Genomic DNA, 20,391 nt, shown 5'->3' on the forward strand with positions numbered 1-20,391 from the left:
GAAGCTAAATTCTCAATAAAACTGTTTTCATTGGTATATTTTACTGTTTCTGTTGTCAAACAACGGAATGACTATGAAATGGTGACTGAAACGCGACCCATTAAGACATAACCAGCTCTCCCTTCCAAGATGTTAATCTGCACAAAAATCCTGATAATCGAGTCGTCGTCTGATGAAATCAAATACACATAAGATAAACACAATATCTGTTTTGCGATTTCGGCTATACTTGCATGTAAAATTAGAGAAGCAACATCATATCTGTGTTTAACTGAATTAAAGCGCTGCTCCTCTCTCCAGCGCGAGACGCAGAGAGAGAGCGAGAGAGAGAGAGGCGCGCGCGCGTGCTGGGAGAGCAGTACCGGCGGTACCGGTAGATTCTCAGAAACTAAATAAGGTTTGGGCGCTTTGTTGAAGGGAAAAAATCGCTAAATGGGTCTGCAATGTCGCTAAGTTGGCAACACTGTGTATCTCCATTTTTCCAACTAGGTTTTGGGCCACGGGTCAAACAGAAAATACGCGATGCGTTAATCGAGCGTTAAAAAAAATAGTGCCGTTAATATGATTTTGCGTTAACGCGTTATTAACGCGCTAACTTTGACAGCCCTAATTATTAATTATTTTTATATCTTGAAACTACCCAAGCAGCGTTTCGCACTCGGATGTGACGGCGGAATGAATACATTACCAAAATGTGATTGCAGAATATATTTAAATTATCCATCAAATTGTCATTTTCTCCTTACTGTCTTGCGAGTTAACAATAATGCCTGACCAGTAAATTGCTTGGTGGACAATGAAAACATTTTGGCAGGGGCAGGGGAAACTTTTGAAAAAGAAATAATATCAAGTCGTCAAAATACAACTCGTCAAAACTCCGCGAATCACAACAAGCGTATCGGTGAGAACACTCATTTAAACAGCATATACACACACCCGAACTTGACTGCACATCATATTTTTGACATTATTGATACTGCTTTCAATCGTAATGCAATAGAAATGAACACAAAAAACCTGCCTAGTGCTGGTCTACAACACTGACAGTGGACTTGCGGTCAGGAGTGGAGTGGCTGAGGACGAATGTTTTTTTTTGTTTGTTTTTTTGAGCGCTGCTGACGTATTCTTTCAAGCAAACCATATACGCGCGTGCACACAATATGACATCACACTCTATGCATATGTTTTACAACATAATTTAACATATACTGTACATAGTCCTTTAGACTCGAAGCCTCTGAGGATGATGGACCTGTGACTTCACCTGGGGATGTGGCCAGAGCCGAAAGTGACAGTCTTTGACCTCACGTCCCAACTCCATATGAAACAGATTCATTCTACATTATATCTTGGCAATCCTTTATCTACTTGACATTTTTTTTATTTTTTTTATATACATTTACTTTTTTGTTATAAAAACTACTTCAGTTTAGAATAACTAGGCTATGCTATGAACAAGGGAACCCTATGGTCAGTGAGTGTCAAGCTGTTCATCCACCAATGTGGACGACTTCTCCACAACGACCACATATTTCACAATATTTGACTTTATTTTATCTTTGTATTGGCAATTATTTATCTATGTTTTTCTAGTTTTTAAGGTGCTACTGCTGCCCCTTTAAAGTAAAGCACCCTGAACCCCAACTTATTGTGCTGTATTTACTCTCTTCTAGTCTTGTTGGCTGTAATCTCACTGGTCAGGATTGTGAAATTGTGGCATCAGCTCTACAATCCTCAAACTGTGTCCTGAGAGAGCTCGACTTGAGTAACAATGGCCTGCAGGATTCAGGAGTGAAGATTATTTATGATGGACTGAAAAGCCCAAACTGTCAGCTGCAGATACTGAGGTATTTAAGAACATATAAGAGATGATTTACAGTCTGCCAGTCATAATGTTGATGTGTGTTTGTAGATGGTCTGACATTGTGTGTCTGTAGGTTGTCTGGCTGTATGGTGACAGAGGAAGGCTGTGGTTATGTGTCTTCAGCTCTGACTTCAAACCCCTCTCACCTGAGAGAGTTGGACCTGAGTAACAATGACCTGCAGGATTCAGGAGTGAAGATTATTTCTGAAGGACTGAAGCGGCCAAACTGTAAGCTGCAGATTCTGAGGTATTTAAGAACATATAAGAGATAAATTACAGTCTGCCTGTCATAATGTCGATGTGTGATTGTAGATGGTGATCGTGTGTGTCTGTAGGTTGTCTGGCTGTAAGGTGACATTGGAAGGCTGTGGTTATGTGTCGTCAGCTCTGAGTTCAAACACCTCACACCTGAGAGAGCTGGACCTGACGAACAATGACCTGCAGGATTCAGGAGTGAAGATTATTTCTGAAGGACTGAAGCGGCCAAATTGTAAGCTGCAGATTCTGAGGTATTTAAGAATATATAAGAGATTTACTACACCAACAAAGAAAAGATACAAAGGGCCAGGTGCTAGCTGTTGGAGATTATGTGGGAAAAGGGAATCTAACCATCATCATATTTTTGGGGAGTGTCAGAAATTATCCCAGTTTTGGCAAGGGATTAACCCTCTGGGGTCTGAGGTGTTTTTGGGGTCCTTTAGATGTTCTGACATGCCCTGACATTTGTGCTTTTTTCAGTTGCTTATAAACATATTAATGGCAAAGGTGTAATTACACTCTATTTAGCACAAACAGGGCTACCATAATATGTGAGCAACATGTATGTACATGTTTGTATTTTTGAGAGAATAATGTTTATGCATGGTTATTGAAAAAACAAAAAATAAAAGTTTCTGAAATAAGGCCTCAAAACACATACTAAATATGTGTCCACAAGACTTCTGAATAATGCATTTTGTCGCCTAGAGTTCCCTTTCAAGGGAACTCCCGTTGCGTCGAGAATGACGCTATGGGGAACGCTTTGCGTGATGACGTCTTGAAGCACATGTAAAATCAGTCCAATGGTGTGGCGGAGCGTCAGAGGCGGGTGACGTCACGTACCAGGAAACTATAAAAGCCGGCCCGAAACAGAAAACGAAAGCTTTCTGAGTCTTCAGTTGCGCTCTGTGTTGATATCTGTCCCTGTTATTTGGTGTTGTCTGTCTATATATATATATATTTATTCAGATATGGCGAGCAAGCAGCAGTATCGAGTGTGTGTCCATCCCTGCCCGCGTTATTTAACGGGAGGTGACACACACACTCTTTGTGTTGTTTGTTTGGGAGAGGAGCATGCCCAGTCAGCACTCGAGGGTGGTGACCGTGTCCATTGCTGTGCGCTTCCATTGCGTACGCTCCGATCCCGTTTGGCTCGGTTCAATCCCGACCACGCTCCCCAGGGCTCGGGTCCCGCCGCTGCCGAGGCACGGCGTCGATCTCAGACCTGGGGTTCACAGATGGATTTATCAGTGGATGTTGAGACGGGCTCTGCCTTATCTCAGCATCCTTCTGATAGATCCAGTGCCTCTCATCAGGGTGTGGAAGCACGCGCTGCGGTTTCTTCCCCCCCGATAGAGGCACCAGTACTGCAACTATCCAGCTCTGAGGAGTTGGATGTTGTGAGTATTGATGCTGAGTCTGAGGATTCGCCACCTCAGTCTCATGCGTTTGAGGAACTGCTCGATGTAGTTACTAGAGCTGTTGACAGACTGTCGATTGAGTGGCCAGAGGATAGGCAGGACGTTCGCTCGAAAAGCAAGCTCGACGAACGCTTCCTGCCATCTCGTGCTCAGCCCCAGCGCAGGAGCCTGCCGTTTTTCCCCGATCTCCACACCGAGGTGTCGAGATCGTGGGGGAAACCAGTGTCTTTCAGAGTTTATACACCACAAACATCACACTACTCCTCAATATACAAATATAAAGAGTATGGTTATGGGGAGATGCCGAGGGTGGAAGAGACGCTTGCGGGCTATCTCTCTCCAGCAACGGCATCTTCCCTGAAAGCTCCTACACTCCCCTCTAAGCCAGTTAAAGTGACATCTTCCCTGGTTCATAAATCGTATGCAGCCGCTGGTCAAGCTGCAGCGTGTCTGCATATGATGTCTATCATGCAAGCCTATCAGGCTGAATTATTAGGGGATTTAGAGGAGGGCGGGGGAATTGGTCCTGACACTGTGGCCGAACTACGCAGAGCCACAGATTTGTCTCTCAGGGCCACCAAGGAGACCGCTAAATCTATCGGGCGGTCTATGGCAGCCCTGGTGGCCACTGAGAGGCATCTGTGGCTCAATCTAAGTGATATCAAGGATAAAGAAAAGCATGTTCTCCTAGATGCTCCGGTCTCCACTGTTGGTTTGTTTGGCGATGCAGTTAACGTTGCGGTAGCAAAATCACAAGAAGCCGCTAAGCAAGCAGCTGCTCTCCAAAAACTTCTCCCCCGCCGTTCTTTCTATGAGGCTGCTGAGCGGGAGCAGCCTCACTCCTCTAAAAAGAGCGCTGAGCACCGTGCCACTCAGAAACAGAGTGTGTCCTCCCGTGCTCCCCCACAAAAATCTCGGGGACACGGAGGGCGCGCTCAAACCCAGCAGTCTTCGAGGGGTAGAGCGGATCTGCGGACCGTTATTACCGCCAAGAAGGCTGCTAGGAAGAAATCCTGACGTCCGAGGGCTCAGGACAAATGAGGGTAGTCCCCCCCGAAGTAGAGCGGTTAACACCTCTTTTTACGGTGCCCGTCTCTCTTCGGTACCCTCAGGGGACCGTTCTGCCAACCCTGCCGCCTCCGGTGTTACAGGGCGCAGCGGTCTCCGGCGAGCACATATCTCAAGGACCACCCGGAAACGTAGTGGCCTCGGGATGCCCGCCCCCTCCGAGGAGGGTGTTAGAGCAGTCTGTTCGATCGTTCCCTGCCGGTGCGCCGTTACAGGGCGACGAATTGACTACTCAACAACAACAAAATCCAGAAACCAGTCTCGAGAGGCTGGTACCTCTAGTAGAATCTTTGACAGCGTGGAAGCTACTGTCAAATGTTTCTCGTTGGGTCCTGCAGACCGTGGAAAAAGGGTATCAGATACAATTAAAAAAACGCCCACCTCGGTTTATGGGGGTCCTGCCCACAGTGGTGGGCCCCGAGCAGGTTCTGGTTATGGAACAGGAAGTAAACACTCTGTTAGAGAAAGGGGCCATAGAATATGTACCTCCCTCCAACAGGGAAACCGGGTTTTACAGCCGGTACTTCATAGTTCCAAAAAAGGACGGGGGATTGCGTCCCATTTTAGATCTTCGAGTTCTGAACGAGTCAGTCATGCAGCTCAAGATCAAAATGTTAACTTTGAGACAAATCGTGCCACAGATCAGGTCCGAGGACTGGTTTGTCATGATAGATCTCAAGGACGCATATTTCCATATTTCCATCCGTCCGTGTCATTGGAAGTTCCTGAGGTTTGCTTTCGGGGGCAAAGCATACCAATATCGAGTTCTTCCATTCGGCCTGGCTTTATCACCCCGCACTTTCACCAAATGCGTGGATGCAGCTCTGGCGCCTCTGCGCCTCCAGGGTATTCGCATCATGAACTACATCGACGATTGGTTGATTTTAGCTCAGTCGCATCAGTTGGCGGTTCAACATCGAGATGTTGTTCTCGCCCACATGAAAGAGCTGGGGTTACGGCTGAACGGCAAGAAGAGTGTGCTTTCTCCACTACAGAGGACCACTTTTTTAGGCGTGGTTTGGGATTCTGTGTCGATGCAGGCGCGCCTGTCACCGCCACGGATAGATTCCATCCTTGCAGCTGTGAAAAGTGTAAAGCTAGGCCAGCTACTCACTGTCAAACAGTTCCAGAGACTGTTGGGTCTCATGGCAGCAGCTTCCAACGTGATACCTTTTGGACTACTGCACATGAGGCCCCTGCAGTGGTGGCTCAGGACCAGAGGGTTTTCCCCGAGGGGCAACCCATTTCGCACGATCAAGGTCACGCGGCGATGCCTACGTGCCTTGGTTATGTGGAAGAAACCCTGGTTCCTGTCCCAGGGCCCAGTGTTGGGAGCTCCTTGTCGTCGCAAACTGCTAACGACGGATGCTTCCCTCACGGGCTGGGGAGCGATCCTAGAGGGTCGCTCATCTCAAGGTCTGTGGGAAGACCATCATCGTTCCTGGCATATCAATCGCCTAGAGATGTTAGCTGTCTTCCGGGCTCTGAGGAGCTTCATCACAGATCTCAGGGGACACCATGTGTTAGTACATACGGACAACACGTCGGTAGTCGCCTATATCAACCACCAAGGGGGTTTGCGCTCGCGCCCATTGTCCAATTTGGCACGCCATATCCTCTTGTGGTCCCAGGGGAAGTTGCTGTCTCTCAGGGCAGCCTACATCCCCGGGGTACAGAATATAGGAGCAGACACTCTGTCGAGACAGGGGCCGAGGCCCGGGGAATGGAGGCTCCACCCCGAGGTGGTGGAGCTGATATGGAGGGAGTTTGGCCAAGCACAAGTGGATCTGTTTGCGTCTCGAGAGACGTCTCACTGTCCACTTTGGTTCTCCCTCACGCATCCAGCTCCTCTGGGACTGGATGCTATGGTACAGATGTGGCCGAGGCTACGTCTGTACGCCTTTCCCCCAGTGGCTCTGCTCCCGGGAGTTCTGGAAAGAGTTCGCAGGGACCGGGTCCATCTACTTCTTATAGCCCCGCGCTGGCCGGGCAGAGTATGGTTTCCCGATCTTGTGTCCCTCCTCGACGGGCATCCTCTGGAGTTACCCATCAGGAGGGACCTTCTGTCCCAGGCAGAGGGCTCGATATTTCACCCTCGGCCAGAACTGTGGAACCTGTGGGCTTGGCCTCTGAGGGGGCCCAGCTCATAGAGTCAGGTCTCTCAACTGAGGTTGTTGAGACCATTCTACAGTCCAGAGCTCCCTCCACGAGGAAACTTTATGCCCTGAAGTGGAGAGTATTCACTTCTTGGTGTAGTGACCGTCGGTTGGATCCAGTCAACTGCCCAATTGGTACAGTTCTGGAGTTCCTGCAGGACCGGTTCACTGCAGGTCTGACCCCGTCCACTCTAAAGGTTTATGTGGTGGCCATAGGTGCTTACCACATTCCTTTGGGTGGAATGTCTGTGGGGAAAGACCCTCTGGTATCTCGTTTCCTCCGTGGCACTTGGAGGCTGAGGCCTGCAGTTCGCTCTAGGGTGCCAACATGGGATTTGTCCGTTGCGCTGCAAGGCCTTTCCCTGGCCCCCTTTGAGCCCATTGAGGAGGTTCCTGAGAAGTTTCTAACTCTGAAAGCTCTGTTTCTTCTCGCCATCTCTTCTCTTAAAAGAATAGGGGATCTCCAGGCATTGTCGGTTGCTCCGTCATGCTTAGAGTTTGCTCCGGGTATGGTCAAAGCTTTTCTTCACCCTAGACCGGGCTATGTCCCCAAGGTCCCCACTAATGTGGCTAGACCTATTGTTCTGCAGGCCTTCTGTCCTCCTCCCTTTCAGAATGCGGACCAGGAGGCTAATAATTTGCTTTGCCCAGTTCGGGCGTTAGACGCTTATGTCCACAGAGCTGCCCTGTGGCGTAAAAGTGATCAATTATTTGTGTGCTTTGGGTCTCCTAACAAGGGAGGTCCAGTGTCTAAGCAAAGGATGAGCAAGTGGGTGGTTGAGGCTATCTCACTTGCTTATGAGGCGGCTGGACAGCCTTCTCCTTTGGCTGTCCGGTCGCACTCTACTAGGAGTATGGCGGCCTCTAAGGCCCTTATTTCAGGAGTTTCTTTACAGGACGTCTGTGATGCGGCAGGCTGGTCCTCACCGCACACTTTCGTCAGGTTTTACTCTCTGGATCTAGACTCTGCTCCAGGGTCTCATGTTTTGTCTTCCTAGTGCTGCTCTCCAGATTATACACAGGACAGACATTCGTAGCTATGGAGGCGTTGGTATAGACGTTCCCCATAGCGTCATTCTCGACGCAACGGGAGTTCCCTTGAAAGGGAACGCCTCGGTTACGACTGTAACCTCGGTTCCCTGAAGAGGGAACGAGCGTTGCGTCGCCTTGCCATATCTCCTTCATGCCTGTCAGCTCGACTTCAGACTTTTACGAAGCTTTCGTTTTCTGTTTCGGGCTGGCTTTTATAGTTTCCTGGTACGTGACGTCACCCGCCTCTGACGTTCCGCCACACCATTGGACTGATTTTACATGTGCTTCAAGACGTCATCACGCAAAGCGTTCCCCATAGCGTCATTCTCGACGCAACGCTCGTTCCCTCTTCAGGGAACCGAGGTTACAGTCGTAACCGAGGCGTTTTTTCTTCAAAATGATGTGAAAATCATCCTGCCTAATCATTCACATAAAACAATACATTGATTTAAATTTTGTAAGACACTTTTTGTTTGGAAAGGTAATATGCGAGTGGGCGTGATTCACACCTGAGGAGACAATTCCCCCGCATAATGAGGCTGCATACATAATGAGCCATTCATTCAGGTGTGTGACTGAGCCACAAGAAAGAATGCAAGGACAATATATATATATCTCAAATTTTTTTTTTTTTTTTTTTTTTTACAAATTGTGCTTGCAAATTGTATAATATCCAAGGAAAACATGTCTAGTAATTGTGCAGTTCATTCTCATACTGTATTTTCAGTTTTGGAATATGTATCCTCTCCCCAAATTTGTCAATAATAAAACACAATAAAAATTATTTAAAGTAAAGGCTTATATTTACCTTTTAAAATTTGTTTACATCTACCTTGTAGATATATTTTTTTTATTAAAAAGGTTACAATTACAACAACAATTCAAGTGTAATCTTTCTTTGTAAAAACTAAAGTATACATTTTATCATACATATTTCAAAGTTAAGGATTCATTACTTTGAATATAGCCTACATTGACAAAACATACTATATTTAACATATTAGCAAAAATTGGCAAACAAAAGCTTATTTGTGGTGGCAGATATTTTACAGTAAGAATGTGTAATCTATCCAAAACTAGTCAACGAAATGTTGTCTTTCATATGTCTGTAACATAGGTCTTTCATTTTTATTATAAGGAATATAAATGTTAATTTGCAGTTTAATATGTTGCTTATACAAATACATTTTATTTCAACATATTTCAGTCGATTTTTACTCAGTATAGCAAAATAGTTTGCTAAAAGCGGATCATTCATTCTCACACAGAAACGCAATTCAAATTTAAACCGTCTTTTTGCAAGTTGTGGTAAACAGTGCGCATCTCTGCCGTTCATTCATTCACACAGAAATGCGATTCAAATTTAAGCTGTCTTTTTGCCAGTTGTGGTAAACAGCGCGCATCTCTGCCGTTCATTCATTCACACAGAAACGCGATTTACTTGAGAATGAAAAAAACTTACTACAGTATTCCATCCGTTGCTCCTCGAAATACCAGCACTTCTGAGTTACATTTTCCATTATTATTATTCCTCACAGCGCTGCGAGACAGTGTAAACAAGTACAATGATCTGAATAAACTTGATGTGTTTTCTCGAGCTGATATGGGGCGTTCACAGTTTGCATGGATTGCCTCAGTCATTTGCGTTTGAATAGCGCGCGCTCTCTGTGGGCGGGGCAGATTAAAACGTAATGAGCTGAGATGAGAACGACTGAAATCTCTCTCTTTTCATAAAGATTACATAAACAGAGAATATTTTTTTTCTAATAAAAATTACTTCATTTAAAAGAAGAGAATTCAAGCTCCATGCCTGTGTGTCTGTATGCCTGTTTGACTGAGTATTCGCTGAGTTATGGTTCATTTTCGGACGCCTTTCAGAATGGAATTAACTGACAGAGAGGAGGCAGAACTCGCATCATGTTTATTTGTCTTTATTTTGCGAAAAGCACAACACTTTGTTTTTATTGTGAGTATACACAAAAATAATACACACTTAACAGGATCGATTGATGTATAACACAAGCATATAAGATAACAAGTAAAAAAATTTTTTAACCCTCTGAGGTCGAAAAACGCGCCCGCGCGTTTTGCTGGATTTTCTTTACATTGTAGCACTTTAAACTTAAATTACTCCGTCATTTATGGTCATACAGAAAAAAGAAATATAAAAAAAGAATCTGTGATATTTCTACTTTTGTATGTGTCCACTTACAATCAAATCAAAACATTGTGCTTTTGAAAAATAAAGAAAATAAACAGGGTGTGCGTTCTGCCTCTCCGTCGCGGTGAACTTTTTTTTCTTGAGCACTTCTATAAACTGAAACAAAACTCGAATACTTGTCACACATTTATGAGCCATATACCTTTATAAACATTTAAGTGTGTACTTTTAAATGATCGGATTCAAACTGAAAACAAATATTCTCTGTTTAAGTAATTTGTGTAAAACCAACAAGATGTCCAGCTTCTCAAATGCTTCCTAATTAGTTTTAATTTGACCACGCCTACTCGCGCAAAAGATATTCACATGCAAATCTCCACATGGAACGCGAACGCGCTCATTACCGCGTCGTGAGCTTAGATTGGCTTTACCCTAGAAGAAGAACGAGATTTGAAGACAAGAAAGATAAGGTAAGAAATTCTTACATATTAGTTTGTTATTGTTGCATAAATTTCACATTGCAGTTGAACTGTTGCTAGATATATGGTCAATATTATAATATTTAGACCCATGTTTACTGTTACTGTGTTTGTGGATATCTGCTCAAATGTAGATATGTATATGGTAGGCCTAACCATAATGTTTTATATTTGAGTGCGATCGCGTTTGAATGTATCATATTTTTGATCGCGATCGTGTTTGAATGTATCATATTTTTGATCGCGATCGCGTTTGAAAGTATCATATTTTGGAAAAGCAAAACGCTCCAAACGACTTCATGTTTTTACTATTATCTCATTTCATATCATCATAACGAATGGAAACATTTGAAGTAACATGATAATCAATATATTTTTCTCTAGCTTAGTTGTTACTGAAATCTTTTTGAAAATGTATATAGGCTGCTATATTGTTATTATTTTATGCAGCACTGCGCATAGCCTATACCTACAAGGCACAACAAACCTGGTGTTCATTATATAATATATTGTTGGAAACATTTGTGTGAGTGTGTGTGTGTATTCTGTGAATTTTAAAAAGCAATTTTAACCAGAAAAATCTAAAATGTATTCCCAAAATCGTGCAGGCCTTTCTCTTGATATCAGTATGTTCACTTTTTTTTTTCTTTTTTTTTTTTTTTTTTTTCAGGGCCCAGATGCCACTGAGTCCTGCTGACTTCAACATTCACATTACATGTCTCTGTACATGAACATGGTAAAGTGAAAATTAAACACCTTGGAAATGAAAGGTATGTACAATGTTTTTAGGAATGGCACAAAGGTCTCTTTCTTTTGATCATTGTTATCAATAAGTGCTTTTTTGTTGTGTATCTTTGGATTATGTTGTGTTGTAAATAAATCCAAACAATTTTAAAAGCCATTCTTTTTTAAATCTCCTCATTCTTTGTGCAAGGTTGGTCAGAATGATGGGCCCTGATAAGCTCCTAATAGGGCCATTAGGGAGTGTCTTTGTCTTTCTCAGGTGTGGAAAGCTTACATATTAATGAGGTGATCCGCCCCTTCGCATATTGCTTTATCACACAAAACACGTCGTAAAATTTTTAAATCAATATATTGTCTTCTCTGAATGAGCAGTCAGGGTGATTTTCACATAGTTTTAGAGCAAATATTCTAGGCTACGTCATACAATTTTCAAAAGTCTTGTGAAGAAATAATCAGTATGGGTTTCATGACCTTATTTCAGTGAGAATTTATTTTTGTATTTTCACAAACCACGCATAAATGTCATTATCTCAAAACTACAAACTTTTACATACATGCTGCTGATATATTATTGTAGCACTGTTTGTGCTGAATACAGTGTAATTAGACTTTAGCCATGAAAATGTCACAAGTAACACAAATAACCACAAATGTCAGAGCATGTCAGAACACCTCCAGGGCCCAGAAAACAGCTCAGACCCCAGAGGGTTAAAAAAATTTTTTCACTGATAAGGAAAAAAATGAGGCGCGATAGCCGACCTCAGGGGGTTAAGATTTTGTTTACATCTATCCTTGTATATATATTTTTTTGCTATTTTATTAAAAAGGTTATACAATTACAACAACAATTAAAATTTTAATATTTCAAGTGTAATCTTTCTTTATAAAAACTAAAGTATACATTTTATCATATTTATTTCAAAGTTAAGGATTCATTAGTTTGAATATAGCCTACATTGGAACAAACACTAGAATAACATCTTAGTTGATGACTTTATTTTTGACAAAACATAATACACGGGTTTCTTGTATACAAACAATACCGGATGCGCACGCATCCAAGAGGCAAAAATCTGTTATGCAGAGTTCTGTGAAAGAATTAGAAGCATATTAGAAGCCCAGTGTATATAGCCTACACAAAAGGAATATAAATATAAATCCTTAGATACATATAATTATGTGCTTTGTGGTCATGTTCAAGATATAAAGTTTTATAAATATATAGTAGCTCCACAACAGCGCGCATCTGTGCGTTAATTCACACACAGAAACGCGATTCATATGTAAACAGGGTTTTTGCGTGTACAGGCGCGATTAGAACAAAGCAAAATAACTGACCTATTCCTCAGCCGGATCCATTGCTCCTCGAAATGAATCTTTCTAGATTCCTAAATTTTCCAGGATTATTATTAAGATAGTATTATTCCTCACAGCGTCTTAAAGTACATGAGTCTGAAAGTGAACTCACGGTGTGTGTTATCGAGCTGATGTGGGCGTTCACAGGTTTGCCTGGATTGCCTCAGATAATTTGCGTTTGAATAGCGCGTGCTCTCCGTGTGCGGGGTCACATTAAAACATAATGAGCCGAGATGAGAAAGACTGTCATCTCTCACATTTCATACATATTACATAAACTGAGAATATTTGTTTTTTATAAAAATGACTTCATTTAAAAGAAGAGAATTCAAGCTTCATGCCTGTGTGTCTGTATGCCTGTTTGACTGAGCATTCGCTGAGTTATAGTTCATTTTCTGATGCGTTTCAGAATTGACTTCACTGACAGAGAGAAAGCAGAACTTGCATCATGTTTGTTTTTCTTTTTTTGGCAAAAAGCACAACACTTTGTTTTTATTGTGAGTATACACAGAAATAATTCACACTTAACAGGATCGATTGACGTATGAAACTTGTTTGTAATATCAAAGTCAACAGAGTATTTTGAATCTCTTTTGAACTGATAAGAAAATTTGGAAGCTGTTTTTGAGCTGGTTCCTTTCAAGTGTGAATGTTTATATCTGGCTAATAGTTATTTTGATGGGTGGAATAACATCGATAAGAAACTGATTCTTCTGGCAGCCAGTAAAAAAGTAATTACAAAGAAATGGCTAAAACCAGAGACACTTACAGTTGATGATTTGATTGACATATTATACACATACAGTATATATATATATGATGGAAAAGCTAACCCAGATAGAATAAATTTGTTCAATATGGAAAGAAATTACTGCTTATATAAAACCATTTCGCACTGACTTTTCTTGAAGCATAAATGGTCTGTAAGGTAATGTTTTTTAAGGATTATAAGTAATAGCTCCCCTTGTTCTTGTACATAGTTGCTGTCAAAATGAGGAAAATAAAAAACATCTGTATAAGCTTGAGTATTTAATTTCCATGATCATGATGGGTTATAATGCTGATGTAGTCATGATGGGTTATAATGCTGTCTCTGTATTGATGTATATGTTTTTGTTTTATTGTAAAGAAGAATTTCTGCCTTGATAAATGTATATATTTGTCCGCTGAAATTGAAATAAGTACATATAAGAGATTATTTACAGTCTGCCAGTCATGTGTGTTTTTGTAGATGATCTGACTGTGTGTGTCTGTAGGTTGTCTGGCTGTATGGTGACAGAGGAAGGCTGTGGTTATGTGTCTTCAGCTCTGAGTTTAAACCCATCACACCTGAGAGAGCTGGACCTGAGCTTCAATCACCCGGGAGAATCAGGAGTCAAGCTGCTCTCTGACAAACGGATGGATCCGAACTGCTCACTGCAGATACTCAAGTATGTGGGACAATAAGAGGCCCGGTATACACCTGGTATTTGATCTGCCTCAGGTGATCTGACCACAAGTCGTTTACTCTCATTCGGATGTAGAGTAATTCCAGCGTTATGAACGTGACATTTACAGTCAAAACTTGAAATATAAACTCTCATAGAATGCATTTATTACCAATATATTGAATAGGGCTGTCAAGCAGTTACAATTTTTAATCAAATTAATTACATGATGTGGCGATTAATTAATTTATTAATTACACGCACATCAAATTTGGCTAAGAAATTACCCCCCCCAAAATAATTTTAAGTCATCGTGTAAAACACATGTGTCAAACTCAAGGCCCGCGGGCCTATTCCGGCCCGCCACATTATTTTATATGGCCCGCGAGAGCATATGGGTGTCTTAAAATTAGGGATGCAACTAAATTTAGGCTATAAAATATAAAATTAATAACATTTTCGGTTTTTGGCCGAAAGATACTAAAAAGCCGCCGCGCCCCTCCGTGTTCGGTGATGGTTTGACTCTGGCTCAGCGTGTTTTATGACTTTGCGTGCGAGTCCGCTTCCGAAGATGCATAACTTCGAACTTAGTGCGTTCCGCTGTGTGTGTGCGCTGTGCTCTCCGCTCTGTGTTCACAGCGCGTTCTGCTCAATGTTCAGCAAGCAACCTCCGTGTGTGTGTGTGTGTGTGTGTGTGTGTGTGTGTGTGTGTGTGTGTGTGTGTGTTTGTGTTGCGAGCTCTGCTCACGCTCACCGGAAAGGCAAAGTCCGCTAAAAAAATGTGCAGACATGAAATTTCTCTGGACTTGTTTCTTTTTGCAATAGCAGCACAAAGAAACCCAGCAATAGTGGGCAACACTGGTAAAATTACATGAATCACGACCCTCTCCCTGCTCTGCTCATGCTCTGATAAAAATAGGTTTGTAGGACTATACTTTATTTTTTTATAATTGGTCAAAAAATAAATCTGTTAAATCTGATTCTGCTGCATAGAACTGATTGAAGAATAATATATTGATATTTTATATTATTTTAATATAGGTATCAGTATTAGCCTTTTCACCATTTGTATCACTCCGCTTGTCTGTGTTTGCGCCACTTGCAGCATTAAGCCAGTAGGTGGCGACAAGTGACTGTCTTTATGAGTGAACAATTGAACTTTAAACTGATTAGTGCCAAAAACATTGATTAACTCAGGAAAGAAACAAGTTGCTGAAACCAATCTTTAATGCTAATATAAATTGCTCATTTGCCTCTGAACACAAAAAGATTGCACTGGTTTTTGATTGAAATGTAACATCTATGCAAAATAATCCTTGAAAGATTTCTCATTTAAGGCCATTCCTGTTTGGAATATGTGATTGTGTATTGTCAACAATAAGCAGAAACATTCTGCATTTCCATTTTGTAGTGTGGATCATTCATTGCAACATTTATCCTCATTCTCATTTTTAAGATGTTATCTCAAATAATATATGCTACTGCCCACTGACATGCTTTTAAAGCTATTGTTATCCACATTTTTTGGCCTTTAAACACCTTAAAATGCACATATGTAGGTCCGAGAAATCCAAATTTTACCGGGGGAGATAAATTTGATAAATATTATCAAATTTTATTATGTCCCCGAACCCCCCTAACTACCTCACATTTGAATACGCATGACTGTGTGGTAATGTGTGCTGGTGTGGCTACAGTGCCAGGGCTGAATTTTTTAACCAGTTTGCCCCTGCATATATACAATATACATTATTCTCTGTATCAAATCATTATTACCCAGCCCCTGATGTTTCGGGATCATCCCCTGATGTTTTTAAAACCTAGAAACACCCCTGCAAATGCATATACAATATTTGTAACTTAAATAAGTAATATTGAAATAAAGAGACAATATATTAACATTTTAAAAGTCTTACAGTTACAACCGGCCCTTTGAGGGCAGCCATAATGCTGAAGTGGCCCTCGGTGAAAATGAGTTTGACACCCCTGGTGTAAAGCATCAAATAGACATTACAAAAAGTAGCTTCAGAAAAAAATATTTGATTCAGCATATAATTTATTACACATATATTTTTTGATCATGAGGTTGAGTAAATGATGACTGAATTTTCATTTTTGGATGAACTATACCTTTAATCTTGTACTACTGTACACCCAAAGCGCTTTACAATCATATAAGGGAATGTCTCCTCAACCACCACCAGTGTGCAGCATCCACTGGGATGATGCGACGGCAGCCACAGAACAACGGCGTCAGTGCGCTCACCACACACCAGATATAGGTGGAGAGGAGAGAGAGTGATAGAGCCAATTCAGTGGATGGGGATTTTTAGAAGGCCATGATTGGTAAGGGCCAATGGGTGGAATGTGGCCAGGACAGAGGGGTTACACCCCCACTCTTTAAGAGAAGTGCCATGGGATTTTTAATGACCACAGAGAGTCAGGACCTCAGTTTAACGTCTCATCCAAAGAACGGTACTCTTTTGACAGTATAGTGTCCCCGTCACTATACTGGGGCGTTAGGACCCACACAGACCACAGGGTGAGCACCCCCTACTGGCCTCACTAACACCTCCTCCAGCAGCAATCTGATTTTCTCAGGAGTCTCCCATGCAGGTACTGACCAGGCTCAGCCCTGCTTAGCTTTAGTGGGCAACCAGTCTTGGGCTACAGGGTGATATGGCTGCTGGTGCATAAGGAAATATGATTTTTTTTTTTTTTTTGAATGAGGTTATACTCTAAATAAGAAACTTAAACTGCCAGTAGGTGGCAGTCATCACATTTATTTAAATAGCGCTTTTTACAATACAGATTGTTTCAAATCAGCTTTACAGAGATAACAGGAAAATAATGCAACAAAGTTTGTTTCCAGAAGAAAATAGTGCCAATGGCTGTCGTGTCAATGAGGCCTTTGATGAGAGTCTAGTTGGCACAATCTCTGCTGACACTTCAGGGATGCGTTGTAGTCATGTCTAGGCGCAGGTCCACCATCTGATCTGAATACGGCCCAGATCCGGCTGATTACAGTAAACTTTGGAATAAGCAGAAAGACTAACATTAGCATAGATGCCATTCTTCTTATGATGTAATGAGTACATTGTGTGTTGTAAGAAGTGTTCCCAGTTCCAGCTGACCTAATTTATGCAGCCTAATAATCATTTAATTGATTTGAATAATAGAAATGTATACTTTTCTATGTGTATGACAGGTTAAAGAGATGTGTTTTTAGTCAAGTCAAGTCATCTTCATTTATATAGCACTTGTAGATGTAGATTGTTTCAAAGCAGCTTTACAGAGATAAGCGTATAATTTAAGGTAACAGATTGTTTTGGCTTCATAGCAATTCTTTAATAAAGATTTTTTCCAGCTAAAGTTAGTTTTGATTGATTCGCTTCCGTCGCAACGATCATTTGTTATTAAATTAGGGGCCGCTAAGACGACACCATTCTCTCTACACAGACTTTAAACGCGAACCTGTGATAAACACTGATGGCATTCACATGCGCATTAAGAATTGGTTCTATAGTTATGTGCGTTTGAATATATGTGCGCAGGTTTGTAATTCCCTACAAACCAAGCCTAAACAAAGTACTGGAAAGTACCGATATGAATTTTCCCAACAACGCTTTATCTGTAGAGTGGTGAAGGGATCCTCCATAGGGAGAGACTAGTTGGCACTTCAGCACTGCGTTGTCATCGGGTCCAGGCGAAGGTCCTTCGTCAGATCTGGATACGGCCTGGATCCGGCAGGCTGCGGGAAAACCTCGGGATAAACAAAGACACTAAAATTAGCGTAGATGCCATTCTTCTTAAGATGTAACGATTACATCAGGATTTATGGGAAGTGTTCCTGGTTCCGGCTGACCTAATCTATGCAGCCTAACATTAAATTATAGAAGTCTATAATGTATTATGTCAGTGGTTCCCAAACCTGTCCTGGAGGACCCCCAACAGTGCACGTTTTCTTTGTCTCCCTAATCAAACACACCTGATTCAACTCATCAGCTCATTAACCCATGTGATAATGAGTTGATGAGTTGAATTGAGACATTAAGCACCAACACTTCAAAAGAATTATATTTAAAACAAGCCTTCTCAGTAATTCTGAAGATATTACTATAGATTACAGCAATACTTCCCCCTGTAGTTCATCTGTATTATATCTATTTTTTAAAGGGATACTTCACCTCTGGGAAGATGAATGTGTATTTAAAATAGGTCATTTAAGTAGAAGAAATGTGAAGAAATTTTTGAATTTGGAGCTTTCTAGACTGAGAAAAGCCAGAAAATGTATTTTTGGCTTATGTGGATGAAAGACAACAACTCCCAGAATGCACTTGCTTCGCTGTCTTAGGAGGCCACGCCTACCGGTAAGAGTGTGCAGTTTAAAACAACAAAGCTAGCCTACGTGATGAGTTTGCGAGGGATTTAGAGATAGCCCAAAATGTCCGGGATTCGGCTTTTGCGTTCTACAGTCGCCATTCATTCATCATGTTTACTGTGGCGAGCAGGACGAGGCTGACGGGCCGAGGGAGAACAGCGCGAGGCCGGTGGCATGATTACTGAGACGCGCCGGGTCTCCCATCTCTCACGGAGGAGCGGGAATTTTTCTTAGCAATGGTAAAACGCACATCAACCGATCACTTGTTTAGCGTTCATGTAAACACTACATTCAAATTCACCAATTGGAATGAATTCAGTTAGATTGAAACAAAAGGTGTGCATGTAAACAAGGAATAGCGACCGCAGAAAGCAAAAGCTGAATCCCGTATATTTTGAACGATCACGCCCGCCGGACAAGTCCGGGAAAAGGAGGATGGTTACTTACTCAGCTTTCTCCTACTATTCAGCTTTCTCCACAGAACAAGAGCCTGCTAGCTTAGCTTCCAAAGAAAGACGGCTGACACTGTGTACATTCTGTGAGTGAGATCCCATCCTGTATGGGCGGGCTGAAAACATGCGGAACAACGCCATCTACTGGCTGTAGTCTTTAGCCTCTGGCCAGAAAATCCTCCGACGACGCAAAATGACGATTTTTGCGTCATCGGAGGATTTTTTCCAGACAAAAAATACATAAATCTCTTGTCTCAGGGGGATATGAGGGTGGAAAGCATGGTAATTCTAAAATACTACAGGTTTTCTACTAATACAAAGCTTAATGCTAAATCCTGAAGTAACCCTTTAATTGTTGAACATCAATAAAATGTTTACCCTTAAATGGGTTTAGGAGTGTTTTGTATGTCCTAATTCGGGGAACAGACACAGTCTCTATATGATGATATCTAGGTGAAAGAGGCTCTATGTGATGGGATTTATCTGACCTCAGTGACGTGAGACAGCTAGCAGACGGTCGGTTTAGCCAGTCTGTCTGCTTCCTGACCTGAGCCCCAGATTGACATGTTTGAGCTCTAATACTATGTGCCATATTACTAGAGAGAAGAGCAGCACCATCCCAGGAGGGATAATAGAATCGCCAATAACTAGGGCCCATTCAACAGGATTCTCAGTGGGTGTTTCACTGAGTGGGGAGAATCTATTTGTTATGCTACGGGGACTGCAGATGGAGAATAGCTTTTGCTAACTCTGGTACAAAACCTCTTTTCGTAAGATTAATGTATTTTGTACACTGTCCCTGACAAATAAACTAATAAAATAAATAAATAAAATGTAACCTGAACAGAACAGCGGTGTTTTGTCCCACGGCTACAGTGTCTCACGGTCACCCAGTTGCCCTGCTGCACGGGCTCTACAGCCGGAACCGAACAATGTACAGAGTTCACTAAGCTAGTCGCATCCAAAGCAGTATCTAAAGCCCTTGCACTCTTACTATCCTCGATTAAAGTTTGGATGCGTGACTCTAGTTCTGAAATCTTCTCCATCAGCCTGACTATCTCCCTGCATTTATCACATGTTATGCCCTCAACGCTGACAGAGAATGCTATACTATATGTAACGCTTCTCATCCGACAGCACTCAAATCACAGACGGACATGGAGAACTGTGTTTCATGCGTTGTTTACTGTAACACAAGGAAAAACATATCCTCTGGTGACAGTGGGCATTTACACATACCTGCATCTACAAAAGCAAACAGAAATGAGAGATTCATCTGCGTTTGATTCAAAAAGATGGCGTCAAGCCATGCAACGCACATGTTGAGAAAATTGCATCTAAACTTCACAAAGTTCATCACATACAATCAACATTAATTTACATATTGTTACATAACATCCACAAACTCTAATCTTAATATTATTTGTGAAATTAACAAATATTTAGTTACAAAAACACTAATTTCCCCGGAGCAGATTTTACCTACCACATCTTCAGCATCGGATAAACTTCTCTGCTGGGGGTGTGGGTGTGGTCTCACAGGTGAAAGGGCAAATTGACCTACTAATTACTCATTACTCAACTCTCCACGC

General features: G+C 41.9%; 1 protein-coding gene across 2 annotated transcripts in view; it reads left to right on the forward strand.

Annotated features, from left to right (window-relative positions):
• The window catches only part of LOC311286231 (NACHT, LRR and PYD domains-containing protein 1 homolog), a 233,663-nt gene that overhangs the window by 207,284 nt on the left and 5,988 nt on the right, over window positions 1-20,391 (forward strand). The window contains exons 3-6 of one of the 2 annotated variants that reach the window (XM_084402346.1): window positions 1,674-1,847; window positions 1,938-2,111; window positions 2,200-2,373; window positions 13,796-13,969. The exons of the other annotated variant lie outside the window; for it this stretch is intronic. Coding sequence (XP_084258472.1) covers window positions 1,674-1,847; window positions 1,938-2,111; window positions 2,200-2,373; window positions 13,796-13,969 — 696 coding nt within the window. The remainder of the gene's footprint in view (window positions 1-1,673; window positions 1,848-1,937; window positions 2,112-2,199; window positions 2,374-13,795; window positions 13,970-20,391) is intronic. 2 annotated transcript variants of the gene reach the window in all.

The sequence above is a fragment of the Rutilus rutilus genome (genome assembly GCF_951802725.1).
Source record: "Rutilus rutilus genome assembly, chromosome: 2".
NCBI lineage: Eukaryota > Metazoa > Chordata > Actinopteri > Cypriniformes > Leuciscidae > Rutilus > Rutilus rutilus.